Source organism: Chrysemys picta, unplaced genomic scaffold (assembly GCF_011386835.1).
Source record: "Chrysemys picta bellii isolate R12L10 unplaced genomic scaffold, ASM1138683v2 scaf1, whole genome shotgun sequence".
NCBI classification, from domain to species: domain Eukaryota; kingdom Metazoa; phylum Chordata; order Testudines; family Emydidae; genus Chrysemys; species Chrysemys picta.
This window is the reverse complement of record NW_027052708.1, coordinates 724177-740957: the sequence shown is the minus strand read 5'-3', so window position 1 is coordinate 740957 and position 16781 is coordinate 724177. Positions and strand designations below refer to the sequence as shown.

At 47.0% G+C, this 16781-nt stretch overlaps 1 protein-coding gene across 5 annotated transcripts in view; it reads left to right on the top strand.

Moving 5' to 3' along the window:
• Nucleotides 1-12204: 12204 nt before the first annotated feature.
• Nucleotides 12205-16781, top strand: part of LOC101935734 (olfactomedin-4-like) — a 253106-nt gene continuing 248529 nt past the window's right edge. For 3 of the 5 annotated variants that reach the window (XM_065578764.1, XM_065578763.1, XM_065578765.1), the window contains exon 1: nucleotides 12206-12338. In XM_065578764.1, the coding sequence (XP_065434836.1) occupies nucleotides 12252-12338 (87 nt within the window). In that variant the 5' untranslated portion in view covers nucleotides 12206-12251. Of the gene's footprint in view, nucleotides 12339-16781 lie in introns of all 5 variants that reach the window. The other 2 variants (XM_065578762.1, XM_065578766.1) reach the window with 2 other exon arrangements.

The following is a 16781-nucleotide window of genomic DNA, read 5'->3' as shown; positions in this document are numbered from 1 at the left end:
GCACCACAAATGAGGAAATATTCTTCTCCAGAGCATGAATAGCCTGTGCAGACCTTTCTGATTTACCTGTTCCATTGTAATTACTTAATTACATCATGGAGAGAGAGGGTAGCGAAGAGCCCCCTGGAGCGACAGGCCAGGAGAGGAGGCCTCTTAATACAGTGCCTGGTTTCTACGGTGCTGGGTGCTCTATAAACACCTAGAGACAGAAAGGGTGTTGCCATGAAGCACAGTAAGTTCCATGTAGGGTGAGGGATCTAATGTTCCAGGTGTTTGACTAGGACTATAGTACAAATTATTGGACCCTGTTAACTGGGAGCCATTGAATACAAATCACATTTGCGGAGAGGTCCCACTATCAGGAACAGGCAACATGTGTCTCAGAAGGAGGAAATGCTTCAGGGGACTCAGGCGCCACAGGGTTGTGGCTGGAGTAGGGTGACCATAGTTCCCGAAGGGAAAACAGGACACTGCAAGGGGCTGGCCCAAGCTACTTGCCTGAGCCACACTCCCCGTGCAGGGCAGGGGCCACGGCTCACTCAAGCCCTGCCTGCCCAACGCACAAGGCTGTTGCTGCTTGCTCAAGTCCTTCCTGCCCCCCGTGCGAAGCTGGAGAGAACCCAGTGTACTTACATTGGATACTGCAATGTGGCAACTGCCATGTAAATAATTCATTGGTCATATGCATGTTGTGGTTTGTATTCAGCCCTATAACAACAGGGTGGTTAAAGGGGGGCAGGGAGCAAATGTGGATGATCCCCATTATAAAACACCACTAACACTGTACTCAACTGTCTGGTGTATGTGTGCACTGCAGGGCATTGTTGGATGGAATAAGAAGTGCTTAGTTGTAGGCTCTATACTGCTAACAGCTAGTGGAGAATCTCCTTTAGCTCCAGTCATTGAGGCCTGGGCTTTTGGGGTAGGAGAAGCCAAGTCCAATGCACACAGTCACAGTGCAGCCCTGAGGGGCCATGCAGTGCAGCAGAGTGACAACAGGGAAGTCCTTGGGTGCCACAGATTTGTTGCAATATTTATAATCAGTAATCCTGTTTTAAACCCCTATTCACCCCCATTTCCCAGTTGGCTGGTTCTTGTCATTCAGGGAGCTGGGGCAATGGTGGGACGCGACCGGTCTGAAAGGAGAAGCTCAAACTTTGCAGCAAGGGTGCTGTGCAGGACAGATTCACTGTCTGCAGAGAGACTGAAACCAGAGATCTTTTGGGGCACAAGTACCGTATTTTCCGGCGTATAAGACGACCTTGTAACCCAGGAAAATCTTCTCAAAAATCGGGGGTCGTCTTATACGCCGGGTGCTGAAACTTCCGAGCCGAATCTGCGGTCACCACATATGTCTCCCGGGCTGCTGCGGCTGCCTCCGCTCCCTCCCTCCCTGACAGGAGCGTGGGAACCAGCTGCGGCTGCCGCGGAGTGCCTGGGCGGGGGGACCCCTACGGGGGAAGGGAGCCACGATCCGCACAGGAGCAGGCCAGGGGCGGATCGGGGCGAACAGCGGGGGGCGGGAGGGCATCTTGCCCCAAGGGGTGACGGCTCCCGGACAGAGAGAGCGAGCGAGCCGGGGCCCCTCGCAGCGGCACTTACTTGATGTCCTCCCAAACCTCCGGGCCGTAATTCCGGATCACCAGCAGCTCCAGGGCGTGATTGATGAATCCGTACTGGGGACAAGGGGCGAAGGGGTGGGGGGAGCTCAAAAACGGCCGCGGCCGCATAAAAGCAGCAAGGGCGGAGCAAGCAAGAGAGAGAGCGGTGCTGTGCCCAGAAAAACACGCCTCTTTCACCCGTCTGGCCCGCCCTTGTATCCTATTACCTCCTTCTCTGCCTCTCAGATCTCGCTCCTGGCGCGCATGTGCGAGATCTGAGAGGCAGAGAAGGAGGTAATAGGATACAAGGGCGGGCCAGATGGGTGAAAGAGGCGTGTTTGCACTACCGCTCTGATAGTCTTGGAGACAGGGAGGGCTGGGCAGGCAGGGAGAGCTGACCAATCCAAGCAGGCTTTGTATACAACAACCAGCCAATTGCCGGTAAGGTACATCGCTTGCCGTGATTGGCTGGTTGTTGTATACTGGGTACCACATACAGTACAGCACCAGTATCTGTACCTGTTCATACAGTACAGCACCAGTATCTGTACCTGTTCATACAGTATAGCACCAGTACATACAGTACAGTATACAAATGTCCAACAGTCAAAACCCCATCATGGCTCCACCAGCAAGAAGAAAGAAATATGAAGCCAGTTTCAAACTTAAAGTTGTAAACTTTGCCATGGAACATAATAACTGCGCTGCTGCAAGACAATATGGAGTAACAGAAAAGATGGTTCGGGACTGGAAAGCAAATGAAAAAGCATTAAAGAGTATGCCAAGGGGTAAGTGTGCATTAAGAAGAGGCACCCCACATTGGCCAGAACTCGAAAAACATGTAGCAGACATGGTGAATGAGCATCGCCAAAATGGTTATGTAGTGACACGAAATAAAATACGTTTGTTTGCACTTCAGTGGGCCAAATCTAACCCAGATCACAGCAACAGATTTAAGGCCACTGTATCCTGGTGTACTAGATTCATGGAAAGGCATAATATGGTACTGAGGCAAAAGATGAAAATTGCCCAAAAATTACCTGCAGATCTTGATAGCAAAGTAAATAGTTTCCATCGATACATAATAAAACAGCGCACTAAACATGGCTATGCGTTAAGTAGTATTGGAAATATGGATGAAACTCCAATGAATTTTGATATGGTTGGAAATAAAACTGTCCATCAAAAAGGTGAAAAAACAATTTTAATTAAAACAACAGGACATGAGAAGTCCAGTTTTACAGTGGTACTAGGATGCACAGCTGATGGCGGCAAACTGAGACCAATGATTATTTTTAAAAGAAAAACAATGCCGAAACTCAAGTTCCCTGTTGGTTGTTTTGTACATGTGAATGAAAAAGGCTGGATGGATGAAGAAGGGGTAAAGCTATGGCTTGATAATGTATGGAGCAGGCGACCAGGTGGACTTATTCAAAAATGTAGTCTACTGGTGTGGGATATGTTCAGGGCTCATTTAACTCCCAGCACCAAGCAAAGGCTTGCAAGACTAAACACAGATGTGGCAGTTATTCCAGCAGGATTGACATCATTGGTACAGCCACTGGATGTGTGCCTAAACAAGCCATTTAAAGATCGCATTCGAGAACAGTGGAGTGAATGGATGGTTAGCGGCGAAAAGTCATTCACAAAAGGAGGAAACATGCGTGCTCCACAGTTGGATGTTTTGTGCAAGTTTGTCATAAAAGCCTGGAATGATATTGATGCAGAAACAGTAATCAAGTCTTTCAAGAAGTGTGGCATATCAAATTCATTAGATGGTATGGAGGACGACTACTTGTGGCAAGATGAAGAGGAAGCCGAAGCTGAGACCACACCATCTGATGCGGAATTCGATCCATACGATGACTGCCTTACAAATGTATCACAAGATGTCATTGATGTACTTACGATATCAGATGATGAACAGGAGGATTTTGAAGGCTTTTAAAGGGAAACTGTCACGCCAGCAAAACCTGTAAAAATACCGTAGTTTGCAGTTATGATGGGCGTTGCTAACTCGCCAGGGACTTGCCCGGCACTTGCTCTCTCTCTATTGTTTGTTATCTTCCTCCTATCATCATCAGTTCCAGTTTGGTTGACAGCTTAGAAAACAAACTGCATGGCAGCTCCCATGGGTTTATTGTCTTATCCTTCCTTTCAGCTTTAGAGTGAATTAGGAAAAGTTTAATCCACTTGCACTGTTTTATGTTTACATGTTTGATGACAAACAGCCTTATGTTTACAAGTGACAGTTTTCCTGCTAAGTACCTGCATGTCATAAGCATTTGAATTAAAATTACCATATTGAAATCAAATCTGATGTTTTATTAATTTTTATTTGGTGTGCATTGGAAGAGGGGTAGTCTTATACGGCGAGTATATCCCAAACTCTATATTTTAACTGGAAAAGTTAGGGGTCGTCTTATACGCCCAGTTGTCTTATACGCCGGAAAATACGGTATATTGTATCTCAGGATTGTGTAGAACAAAGGGAAAATAATCCTGACAATAAAACCCCAATCACTGCCATCCTGCATTTAACACTGTGGCAGTTCTCAAACACCTTTTGGCTAGACCTGCCTCTACCCTCTATTTTCCACTTTATTAATTCAGATTCAGATTCACTTATGACTCAAAAACAACAGCACAGTGACTTCTCCAGGCAGATGCTTGTATCTGCAATGGAGACACAATCCATTGCTGTTAATGCCTCCGAGAAACCTCACTGCCTGGAAAAGAAGAAAACCATAGAACTCAAGAGGATGCAATTGTCACAGATATCAACTGGAAATGCATCTACTTTTCTGATCAGGATGATTGAAAATGATGTTGCCATCATGGAGACAACTTAGAATGGAGTCTAATGTCTTGCTCTGGACGGAGAGCAGTGGGAAAAATGCTTTGGTTCATGTGCCACTAGGAGATTCTAAAGCTAAAGCTAAGAGATGCTAAAGCTGAAAAACAAAGCTATGTCTCTGAGGCCTGATCTACACTACGGGTTTAAGTCGACTTTAGCAACGTTAAATCGAATTAAGGCTGGACACGTCCACACAACGAAGCCCTTTCTTTCGACTTAAAGGGCCCTTTAAACCGGTTTCTTTACACCACCTTCAACGAGGGGATTAGCGATAAAATCGGCCTTTGCGGGTCGGAATTGGGGTAGTGTGGACGGAATTCGACATTATTGGCCTCCGGGAGCTATCCCACAGTGCTTCATTGTGACCGCTCTGGACAGCACTCTCAACTCAGATGCACTGACCAGGTAGACAGGAAAAGACCCGCGAACGTTTGAATTTCATTTCCTGTTTGCCCAGCGTGGAGAGCACAGGTGACCACGCAGAGCTCATCAGCACAGGTAACCGTGATGGAGTCCCAGGATTGCAAAAGAGCTCCAGCATGGACCGAACGGGAGGTACGGGATCTGCTCGCCATATGGGGAGATGAATCAGTGCTAGCTGAACTCCGTAGCAGTAAAAGAAATGGCAAAGTATTAGAAAAGGTCTCCAAGGCCATGAAGGACCGGGGACATAACAGGGACACACAGCAGTGCCGCGTGAAAGTTAAGGAGCTACGGCAAGCCTACCACAAAGCCAGAGAAGCAAATGGAAGGTCCGGGGCAGAGCCGCAAACTTGCCGCTTCTACGCGGAGCTGCATGCTATTCTAGGGGGTGCAGCCACCACTACCCCAACCGTGTGCTATGACTCCGTCAATGGAGAAACACACAGGGAAGACGGTTCGGGGAACGAGGAAGATGAGGATGGAGGTACTGTAGGTAGCTCACAGCAGCAAGGAAGCGGAGAAACCGGTTTCCCCAACAGCCAGGATATGTTTGTGACCCTGGACCTGGAACCAGTAACCCCCGAACTCACCCAAGACCCTCAGGGCACACAGGAGACCTCTGGTGAGTGTACCTTTGTAAATATTTGTGAATATTACACATGGTTTAAAAGCAAGCGTGTTTAATGATTAATTTGCCCTGGCAATCGCGGCCAGTACATCTACTGGAAAAGTCTGTTAACGTGTATGGGGATGGAGTGGAAATCCTCCAGGGACATCTCCAGAAAGCTCTCCTTCATGTACTCCCAAAGCCTTTGCAAAAGGTTTCTGGGGAGGGCTGCCTTATCCCGTCCGCCATGGTAGGACACTTTACCACGCCAGGCCAGTAGCACGTAGTCTGGAATCATTGCATAACAAAGCATGGCAGCGTATGGTCCCGGTGTTTGCTGGCATGCAGACAATATCCATTCCTTATCTCTCTTTGTTATCCTCAGGAGAGTGATATCATTCACGGTCACCTGGTTGAAATGGGGTGATTTTATTAAGGGGACATTCAGAGTTGCCCATTCCTGCTCTTCTGAACAGAAATGTTCCCCGCTGTTAACCACGCGGTGAGGGGAGGGGTGAAGTGATCATCCCAGAGAATCGGGTGTGTGTGTGGGGGGGTGGTTTACTTGGGTTTGTGCTGCATGTTAACCCGGAAACCGCAGCCCCTCCTTTTACATTGAAAACCCATTTTAAATGGCCAACCCAATTCATCCTTGATATGGGAAATGCACTGCAGTTTGAAACCTTTCCCGCATGTTAAGAAGGTTAAAAAAGCCAAAAGACTGTGGCTTACCATGGCTGCCTGCAAGCCGAAATATGTTGCCTGGGGCACTGCGTGAGTGATCTCTCATACCAAACCGGCAGGCAGAGGAAAAATGCGACCTTGTAATGAAAGAGTGTACCCATTGTTCTCTAAAATGTGTCTTTTTTAACCACCTCTCCCTTCTTCTCCACCAGCTGCAAATGTTTCTCCTTCGCAGAGGCTAGTGAACATTAGAAAGAGAAAACGGAGGACGCGGGACGATATGTTCACGGAGCTCCAGATGTCCTCCCACGCTGATAGAGCACAGCAGAATGCGTGGAGGCAGTCAATGTCAGACATGAGAAAAGCACAATATGAACAAGAGGAGAGGTGGTGTGCTGAATGGCGGGATGAAAAGAGCAAGTGGCGGGCTGAAGATGATAGGTGGCGTCAGCTTGAAGACAGACGGCAAGAGTCAATGCTCCGTCTGCTGGAGCATCAAACTGATATGCTCCAGCGTATGGTTGAGCTGCAGGAAAGGCAGCAGGAGCAGAGACCGCCGCTACAGCCCCTGTTTAACCAACAGCTCTCCTCCCCAAGTTCCATAGCCTCCTCACCCAGACGCCCAAGAACACGGTGAGGGGGCCTCCGGCCACCCAGTCACTCCACCCCAGATGATCGCCCAAGCACCAGAAGGCTTTTAGATAAAGTTAAAGTTTTAAAATGCAGTGTGTCCTTTTCCATCCCTCCTCCCCCACCCATCCCAGGCTACCTTGGCAATTATCCCCCTACTTCTGTGCGGAATTAATAAAGAATGCATGAATGTGAAAAAACAATGACTTTATTGCCTCTGCAAGCGGTGCTCGAATTGGGGAGGGGACGGTGGGGTGGGGTGGTTGGTTTACAGGGAAGTAGAGTGAACCGGGTCGGGGGGGGGGGTTGGAGGGTTCATCAAGGAGAAACAAACAGAAGTTTCACACAGTAGCCTGGCCAGACACAAAACTCGTTTTCAAAGCTTCTCTGATGCGCACCGCGCCCTGCTGTGCTCCTCTAACCGCCCTGGTGTCCGGCTGCGTGTAATCAGCGGCCAGGCGAGTTGCCTCAACCTCCCACCCCACCATAAATGTCTCCCCCTTACTCTCACAGATATTGTGGAGCGCACAGCAAGCAGCAATAACAATGGGGATATTCCTTTTGCTGAGGTCTGAGCGAGTCAGTAAGCTGCGCCAGCGCGCTTTTAAACGTCCAAATGCACATTCCACCACCATTCGGCACTTGCTCAGCCTATAGTTGAACAGGTCCTGACTACTGTCCAGGCTGCCTGTGTACGGCTTCATGAACCATGGCATTAAGGGGTAGGCTGGGTCCCCAAGGATCACGATAGGCATTTCAACATCCCCAACAGTTACTTTCTGGTCCGGGAAGAAAGTCCCTTCCTCCAGCTTTCGAAACAGACCAGAGTGCCTGAAGACGCGAGCATCATATACCTTTCCCGGCCATCCCACGTTGATGTTGGTGAAACGTCCCTTGTGATCCACCAGGGCTTGCAGCAGCATTGAAAAGTACCCCTTGCGGTTTATGTAGTCGGTGGCTTGGTGCTCCGGTGCCAAGATAGGGATATGGGTTCCGTCTATGGCCCCACCACAGTTTGGGAATCCCATTTCAGCAAAACCATCCACTATTGCCTGCACGTTGCCCAGAGTCACTACCCTTGATATCACCAGGTCTTTCATTGCCCTGGCAACTTGGATCACAGCAGCCCCCACCGTAGATTTGCCCACTCCAAATTGATTACCTACTGACCAGTAGCTGTCTGGCGTTGCAAGCTTCCACAGGGCTATCGCCACTCGCTTCTCAACTGTGAGGGCTGCTCTCATCCTGGTATCCTGGCGTTTCAGGGCAGGGGAAAGCAAGTCACAAAGTTCCATGAAAGTGCCCTTACGCATGCGAAAGTTTCGCAGCCACTGGGAATCGTCCCACACCTGCAGCACGATGCGGTCCCACCAGTCTGTGCTTGTTTCCCGGGCCCAGAATCGGCGTTCCATGCCATGAACCTGCCCCAGTGACACCATGATTTCCACATTGCTGGGGCCTGTGCCTTGTGAGAGGTCTATGTCCATGTCAATTTCCTCATCACTCTCTTCGCCGCGCTGCAATCACCTCCTCGGCTGGTCTGAGTTTCGCCTTGGCATGTCCTGGCTCTGCATATACTCCAGGACTATGCGCGTGGTGTTCATAGTGCTCATAATTGCCGCGGTGATCTGAGCGGGCTCCATGATCCCAGTGCTAGCTATGGCGCCTGGTCTGAAAAAAGGCGCGAAACTAGTATCTGACGGACTAGGGGAAGGAGGGCGGGCCGAGTAACGACATGGCGTACAGGTACAGGGAATTAAAATCAAGAACGGTGGCTGTGCATCAGGGAGAAACACAAACAACTGTCACACAGAATGGTCCCCCCAAAGATTAAACTGAAAACCCTGGGTTTAACAGGCCGTTGATTTGACGGAGGGAGGGAGGGGGAAGCAAATGAATACAGAGCAAATCTATTTTTTACATCTTAAGACGACGGTGCAGCGTGACTGATAGCCCTCGGCATCTTTCTGGGTGCTTGGCAGCAAATACTGGGCACTTGGCAGTTAGTGTATTACGATGGCCTTCAGGCCTATTGCACAATCTGCTGCTCAGGGAAGATTCTGCTAATGTGCGATGACCCAACTTGTAATAGGACGGTTACCAGTCGTAATACACCATCTACTGCCAAAAGGCAAGGGGCTGGTGCAATGCAGCCCTATGGCTGCCAGCCCCACAGCTGCCAGCCCCCAGATCGCCGATGAAGGCGACCAGTCTACTGCACCGTCTACCGCCAAAAGGCAGTTAGCTGCTGCTGCTGTGTAGCAATGCAGTTCCACGTCTGCCGGCACCCAGATGACATATGGTGACGGTGAGCTGAGCGGGCTCCATGCTTGCCGTGGTATGTTGTCTGCACAGGTAACCCAGGTAAAAAGGCGCGAATCTATTGTCTGCCGTTGCTGTGACGGAGGGGGAGGGGCCTGACGACATGTACCCAGAACCTCCCGCGACACTGTTTTGCATCATCCGGGCATTGGGATCTCAACCCAGAATTTCAATGGGCGGCAGAGACTGCGGGAACTGTGGGAGAGCTGTGGGATAGCTACCCATAGTGCAATGCTCCGGAAGTCGACGCTAGCCTCGGTACTGTGGACGCAGTCCGCCGACTAGAGCACTTAGAGCATTTTATGTGGGGACACACACAATCGGCTGTATACAACTGATTTCTATAAAACCGGCTTCTATAAATTCGAACTAATTTCGTAGTGTAGACATACCCTCTGTGCAGAATTGGACTGAAGAGGCTTAGGACAAAGAGTTCCTTCAGAACAGTGAGGGAAACACAGGAACACGATACATGAAGGAATGAAGGTGTGAATAAAGAATGAAACAAAACAAAAGAAACAAAGAAAGAATGAATGAAAAAACAAAAAAGAGGCAAATACAAGAATGGTTCAGTACTGGCTGGAGCTGCCCACACTGAGGGGCAGTGGGCTGGGGATCTCTGAGCTGCACATAGACACAGCCTTTGTTATTCACATACAGGGAACATCAGGCAGGGCAGTCTGCTGGAGCAGCAGGCGGTTCTTGCTGTCCACTTGCAAGCTCCTTTTGAAGGATTTGCTGGAGTGGATTTTGATGGTGTTTTACCTGTCCTTGGTCCTTAGTGTGGATGTGAAATTAGAGGCAGTGCAGTATAACATGCATACACAGGATTTAATCAGAGAGTCCTAGGTACCAGTTCACACCCAAGGGTTTGTTTTACGTGGCTGTATCTGAGCATATCATGTTAGCTGTGGGCTGAGGGAGAGGCTGCAAATTCCCTCCCTTTGCTGCCCTCCCTGCTGGTTCTAGTCTCAGCAGTACAGAATTTGGAGAGATGCCCTTACCTTTTGTGCAGATGAGGGAGCTCTGGGTCACCTCCTTTTCCATGTGTTCAGGCTTCTCAGCATAGAAGGGAGGAGACCCAAGCAGATGTGACTTCATGAAATGCTAAGCATGGTGTTCTGGTCTACCCTGGCCTTCGTACTCCCTATAGGGAATGGGGGGCTACAGTAACCTGCAGATTACACGCATAGCAAGTGGTGTTATGGTGGGGGAGGGGACTAGAAGAACTGGCTGTGAGGAACATCTGCCCATAGCTTAGCAGGCAGGGGTCAGGCATGCCCATTCTTCTGAGGCTAACCCCCCACTGCTCTGTGACTGGAGCCTGGAAGGTCCCCAACAGATCATGTTTGTCACATTTACCAAGCACTGGGTCTTCTGAGGAGAAGGAGTCTTATTTGGTGTCCACCTTAGCTTCATTGCCAGCTTTCCTCATCCCCAGCACAAGTAGGAAAAACCCTAACTAGCTTCCAGCAATGATTAGATGAGACAGAAAGTATGTTCCCTCCTATCAGGGGGTCAGGACTTTCTACCATACCTCAACCAACAGGGGCTTGATTGGCGTGTCCTTCCGTCCTATCTCCAGCTCCCGGGACGTCCCCTTCCCACAGGCTCCAGTGTTTGGCTTCGTCTTGGCACTAACCGTGAAATTCACGATACCTGAGATATAATTGCCCATGTACCAAACCAGAGAGAGAGAGGATTAAATCCTGAGTGACTCAAAGTAGTGCTGGCTTCATGCTAAACTGATCAGAATGAGCCCCAGCAGAGAGATTTTCATCCACAGGGCGCTGCACAGACATTACCCGTCCTCGTCATGTGAGGTAGGGAAGCTGAGCTCTTCAGCCAAGCAGGCAACATGGGATTTCTCCAGTGTAAGGGAAATCCCCAAAGAACCAACAGCTGCCACAGGGGCTTCCTTCAGCCTGTGCTACCTCTGCCTCACCTGCATACTGGGGGAGCTCTTGTAGAACTCAGCTCTGCAGCACTCAGGCGTTGTGTACGCTCTCTAAGTCTCAGAATCCTCCCCTCCTGCATTTTCTTACACTTAAAGAGGCAGCACTCAGAAAACAGCCCCCAAGCTGCATTCTCCACAATAAGTATGTATTGAAAAATCCAACTGCAGACCCTAAGGGTTGGGGAACTGACCTGACCTTCCACCCAAACTCACACCTAGCCTTCCTGCCAGTTCAGAAATATCTGGATAGCCATTTTCATTCTTGCTTGCCTCTATACGAGGCTCCAGGCGAGCACTGGAAGTGGTAATGCCTAAATGCCATGAGACCAGCTCATCAGAAGCAAAGAGTACTTTAAATCTGCTGGCAAGCCATGCAGATCTTAGTGCTCCCATGCACAGGGCTGTTCCACAGTGTGCTGTTCCCTGATCTCCCCTGCTTCAGAAGCCATGGTACCAAAGCTGTAGGATGGGCATTAATGCTGACTGTCTTAGCATTCTCTTGCAGGTTTTCTGGGGCTGTTCTTCAACTTGGCACCCTCTCCCATCCAACGGTTGTTCTTTAGCCCAAACTTGTGGAGCCCCATGTGCACGATGCTCATGTTATAAGGCATCCAGGGGCTTAGAGAAAGGGAGGGCTGCTCCTTTGACATTGTATGTGAAATGACCTAAGTTGAGCTGTTTTCACCCCATCTGCGTTTAGAAGCTGGGTTAGGAAGATGATGTGGCCCAGGTTGTCTGGGCTCCTGAAAGGATTTACAATAAAAATACTGATAAAAGTCCAATAAAAGAAAGCAGCTATTCTCCCCTCCAGAAAAGAATGCATTTTAATTATTGAAGTCCATCAATTAATTGATCTGCCCATTGTGTATTTATTCCTTTGTGGCTCCCTGAGAACAAGACTAGATACTGGAAATGAAGAAGGGCTTTGTTACGAAAGGAGAGGGTGGTTAATTTTTGACAGCAGCCAATGAAAAAGTTATGTTTGTATAATAGTCAAGTCACTCTCTGTGCCGAGGCTCACTCACCGGCATGTCATCACCTTTGTGAGAAGTGTCAATAAATATTACACAAGTACCTCTTTCTAAGCACAAAACTCCTACTGGGGGAATTCCCAGAGCATCCTATAAAAGGGATCCCGTCCTTTCTCCATCGTGTCTGTTTGCTGAGAAGATGAAGTGTGAAAACTTGGCTGTGCTGCTGGTCTTTCTACAAAATGCCATCGCATTGAATGCAGCCAGCACCAGGCTCCAGAATGTGGTAAGATGCATATTATGACTTTCACAGGCTCTAATGTATTCTTTTTTCCTCCTGCTATTCAAGTTGCTGGGAGAATCTTTTAAAACTGAGGCAAGTTTTCAGATCTCCACTTGTTCTGTGGGCTCTCTGCATGTAGCAAGTGTAAAATATCACCTTTAACAAATGTCCTGGGACTTAATTATAAATCTGAACACAAATTACACTGTTTTAGAAACAGCCAAATTCTGCTTTTGGTTAGGCAAATGCAACTCCCATTGAGAATCTGACTAGTTTAAATGAAAAATGCAGGTTGTAACTAATTAGATGTGGTTTGTGCCTGAGACTAACTCAATCCAAAGCCACAGATGCAAACACCCCTCATCCTGTGGAGTGCTCTAGATCTGGATTTAGATCTCAGGTTCATTTGCCCAGCACTTTGAAAACACAATGCACTATGTGAGTTCTAGGTGATACTATTAATGCCGTCTCTTGGTCTAAAAGGCCTTGTGGTGCTGTGGACTCAGGTAGTGAACTCAGCATCTAAGGGGAGGGAATGTTTTTTTCACTGCTGCATCATTAAGCAGTGGCAATTCCTGGTGGTAAGAATCAAGGCTGAAGTGTAAATGTATAATAAGCTGAGGATGGGGGAATTTAGTATGTCAGAAATTTCTCATTATGCTCACCCTTGGGTAAACTATAATTTGTGTGGATATTTGTAAAATTTATGATGATCCTTGTAACTCGGCTGTTAATCACGATCAGCCACCCTGTACAACACGATCAGGGGACCAGACAAAAGGCTGCATTCATTATCTTTTTGACAAGCTGGCACAAAAAACCCTGTTTTCTCTGAATCCATTTAAACAAGTGGCCCTTTTCCTGCCATCTTTCAGTTCCTCAGCGGTCCAAATGGCTGTTTTAGGGGCTCCTTATGAGTGGGACTGTCTGACTGGCTGGAGGATGAGGGAGCAGGTGATGGGGCTGCAGCAGCATGAGGATCTGAACAGGTTCTTGCATGGAGTACTAGGAGGCCCACAGGGGAAGCTGGCTAAAATTGGGGTTCCAGAGTGCTGTCAGAATGGAATTCTGCTTCAGTGCGACTTTGAAGTTGTGCAGCTGGGGATGACCCCTGCCACGCGGAGCTCCCGCAGGAATGGAGCATTGCTCTTGTATGGCTCACTAGCAGCTACCTCCGTGTGCAAGCCCCTTGCTGCCCCCACTCCTTTAGTTTAATCACACCATTTGATGCACAGTTTATCAAATAGTTTTGCAAGCACTGGAGATTGCCATGGTTCCCATTCGGTGGAGCTCGGCTGTGTACATTGGTGGGCTGCATCCCCGCAGTATAGTGTCTTGTGCAGTACATGGGACCTTGATTACTGTAGACTCCCAGGGATGCATGTTAAGAGTCAAGAGTGACATGCAATCTTGCCAGTGCTATGGAGGGGTAGGACCTGAAACCTTATTCCATAAGATGGCAGTGAGATGGTATATATTACTTTAACATGAATAATGCACATTGTTTTGGACAGACTGAGCATCTGCAGCCTTTCATTGATCACATGTAGCTTTTTTCAAGGGAAGGACTCCATGAAACAGCATTGTACCAGAAGAAACATTAACTGTCTCAGCAGTCAGTCGGAAATCCCAATCAACGCTGGAGCTGCTGGAAATTGCTCCCTTAACAAAAATAAAATTTGAGAATACTGAGGAATCTGGACTGCTGTTTGGATGTTGGGAGTGGGAGAGGGGGTCATGATTTAAATAGGGATGGGACACATAGTGAGTTGGGTTGTAACAGGCGTTTGTTTCCTTTCCGGTCTACACCTCTTCCTCCCCTGTTGGAATAGACACTCTTATAATAATTTTAAAAGTAGTTTGGTGGGTTTCTGATAGTTTAAATCCACTTTTTAAAAAGTTCTTTATCTAGATATTAATTAAGGGCAGTTTGTAATCTGTATCAGGGATTTAAAAAGTACCACAAAGTACCAGGCTAGCACAAATGGGGGGAGGGGGCTTATCAAAGGTAAGTACAATAACTATATTTGTCTGTTCATTGAATATTTTCCTCTGATCCTTTTTTCACTGTTCCTGCTGGGCAGAATGCAAATCCAGTAATGTGGGCAGTCTGAGGGTGACCATTTCAAAAGCACGTAAGGGACTTTTTTAATAGTGACCTAGGCCCAGATTTTTAAAAGCTATTTCAGCTTTGTGGCACTCTGTTGTAATGCCTAACCAAGTTAGGTGTCAATTCCCTTTTCAAAAGGATTTAGGCTTATAGGAACTCAAATATAGGGGTTGTGTTTTTCTAATAAAAAGCACGGTGTGGAACAAAAGCCTGTTTCTCTCACTTCATTAGAAGTGAACAAATTTAGTCATGGTACAAAACTACTCATAAAAGCAATATTCAACAGCCAATATTTTATTATGTTTTAACACTAGCTGCCCCAAGTAAAAAACTTTGTTTATACCCCTGTGCGCTGATGGAGAGAGCAGTGATGCATGGCCATGACTCCACTGAGTACCCTGCAGTAGAAGGCATACCAGCTACTGCAGGTTGGGGGAGTTTTTAAGTCTTCAGCTCTCCTGTTTACCAGGGCTGGCTGAAAAATATCAGATGAAACGTTCCCAGTGAGGAAAACAGGGTTTAGTCAAAATCAAAATTTTCCATGAAAATTGGTCTAATTTCTGTGGCTTCTTCCATCAGTGAAGTACAAACAAAACTTTGTAAGGTGCTTTGAAATTAATGGACTAAAATCACTAACTGGCCCTGTTGTAGAGACCATTAAAAGCAATGACTCCCTATAAGATTTAATATTTCCTGCTCTGCCATTTACTGACTCACTGTCTGATCTTAGAAAAATCACTTAACTTTCACATACCTCCATTTTTCCAGTGTTAAAATGGTTATAGTATTTAGCTACCTCTATAGGAGTATGGTGACGTTTAATGAATTGATGTAGGAAAATACCTTGAGTTCATTGGAAGAAATTATTACAACTTAATACATGCTTTCAGGGTCAATATTATTATCACAGCTTAACTTTTCCCCTGCTTGGGGACTGTCAGTCCTTTGCTGTTGATTCCTAGTAGCATGTTGACAATTTATTTGCTTTCTGAAACTTGTTCTTACAGCCATTTTGCCAATGTGACCGGCTCTTTGAATGACAATGGAGTGTGCCAATGCTCAGTGTACCTGCCAGATCCTGAGGTCGAGATCCTGGAAATCACAGCCCAAGTGCTTTCTGAGAAATTTGAAAGAACTTACTAAAGTAAGGATTTTTGGTTTTTCTTTTTTAAAAACTGACCAGTCCTATTTTTAGTGAATGTGAAACAGTCCAACAGTCAGAACTTTGCAGGGCCTGTCTTCAAGCAACTGCAGTGAGGGGCATGTAAAAATCACAAGGAAAAGGGTGATTAAACATAAAATGTTCAATATTGTAGCATGCAAGCAGGGCCTTATAATATGAGTTTCGAGTATCCTCAGGCCTCATTCCTGGGCCTATAGGCACATGGTGTTCTTTGAGGGACGGAGGAAGCACTTTGCTTCTCTTTATGAACCATGGAACAGTTTTGTTGGCCTGTAATTGCTATATACAGTTACAGAGGAAGCCATGATTCCTGCTCCCTCCTGTGGTACTTTTATGTAACCAGCATATGGGAGGGAATGAGGGAAAAGAGCAAATGTCAGCTCAGCCCAGGCTGAAGCGTGGGAAAAATCCACCACCTGACCCCCTCCATTCCCTTAACAGTTGAAAAAAATCAATTTTCTCTGTCAACATTTGATGCTCTAGCAATGACTACTGGATTATGCATTTTAGTTAAAGACCAACTCTTTACCCTTACACTACTTTCCTTCCTTGTTACAAGGATTCAGATCTATTCTCTTCTCTCCCCCCTCCCTCCCACCACCAAGAAAAAACAAAACCAGGGGACTACTGTGGTTTCTCAAGAGAAGGAGAACCTGCATTTGATTTTTGCTGGTAGATGAATATTCAGGGTTTAAATTAGGTGTCCAGGAGAAAATGTTGGAGTTCTCCAGGAGCCAGAAATCTTAAGAAATGAAGTGTCCTTGAATTCATCAGTAGAAAAGGCACATCAGTAAATTATAAATTCTAACCATAAATATTCATAACTCTCTTATCTGTTCTTGATTATACTAGAAGTGCTGCATTAAAAACACAAAATGGGGAGGGGGGAGAATCCTATAGAAAGTCTTTTCAGTTAAAATAATTAGCTTTGAAATAACTAGAGCTAATGATGAGTTTCAGAGTAGCAGCCGTGTTAGTCTGTATCCGCAAAAAGAAGAACAGGAGGACTTGTGGCACCTTAGAGACTAACAAATTTATTAGAGCATAAGCTTTCGTGGACTACAGCCCACTTCTTCGGATGCATATAGAATGGAACATATATTGAGGAGATATATATACACACAGACAGAGAGCATAAACAGGTGGGAGTTGT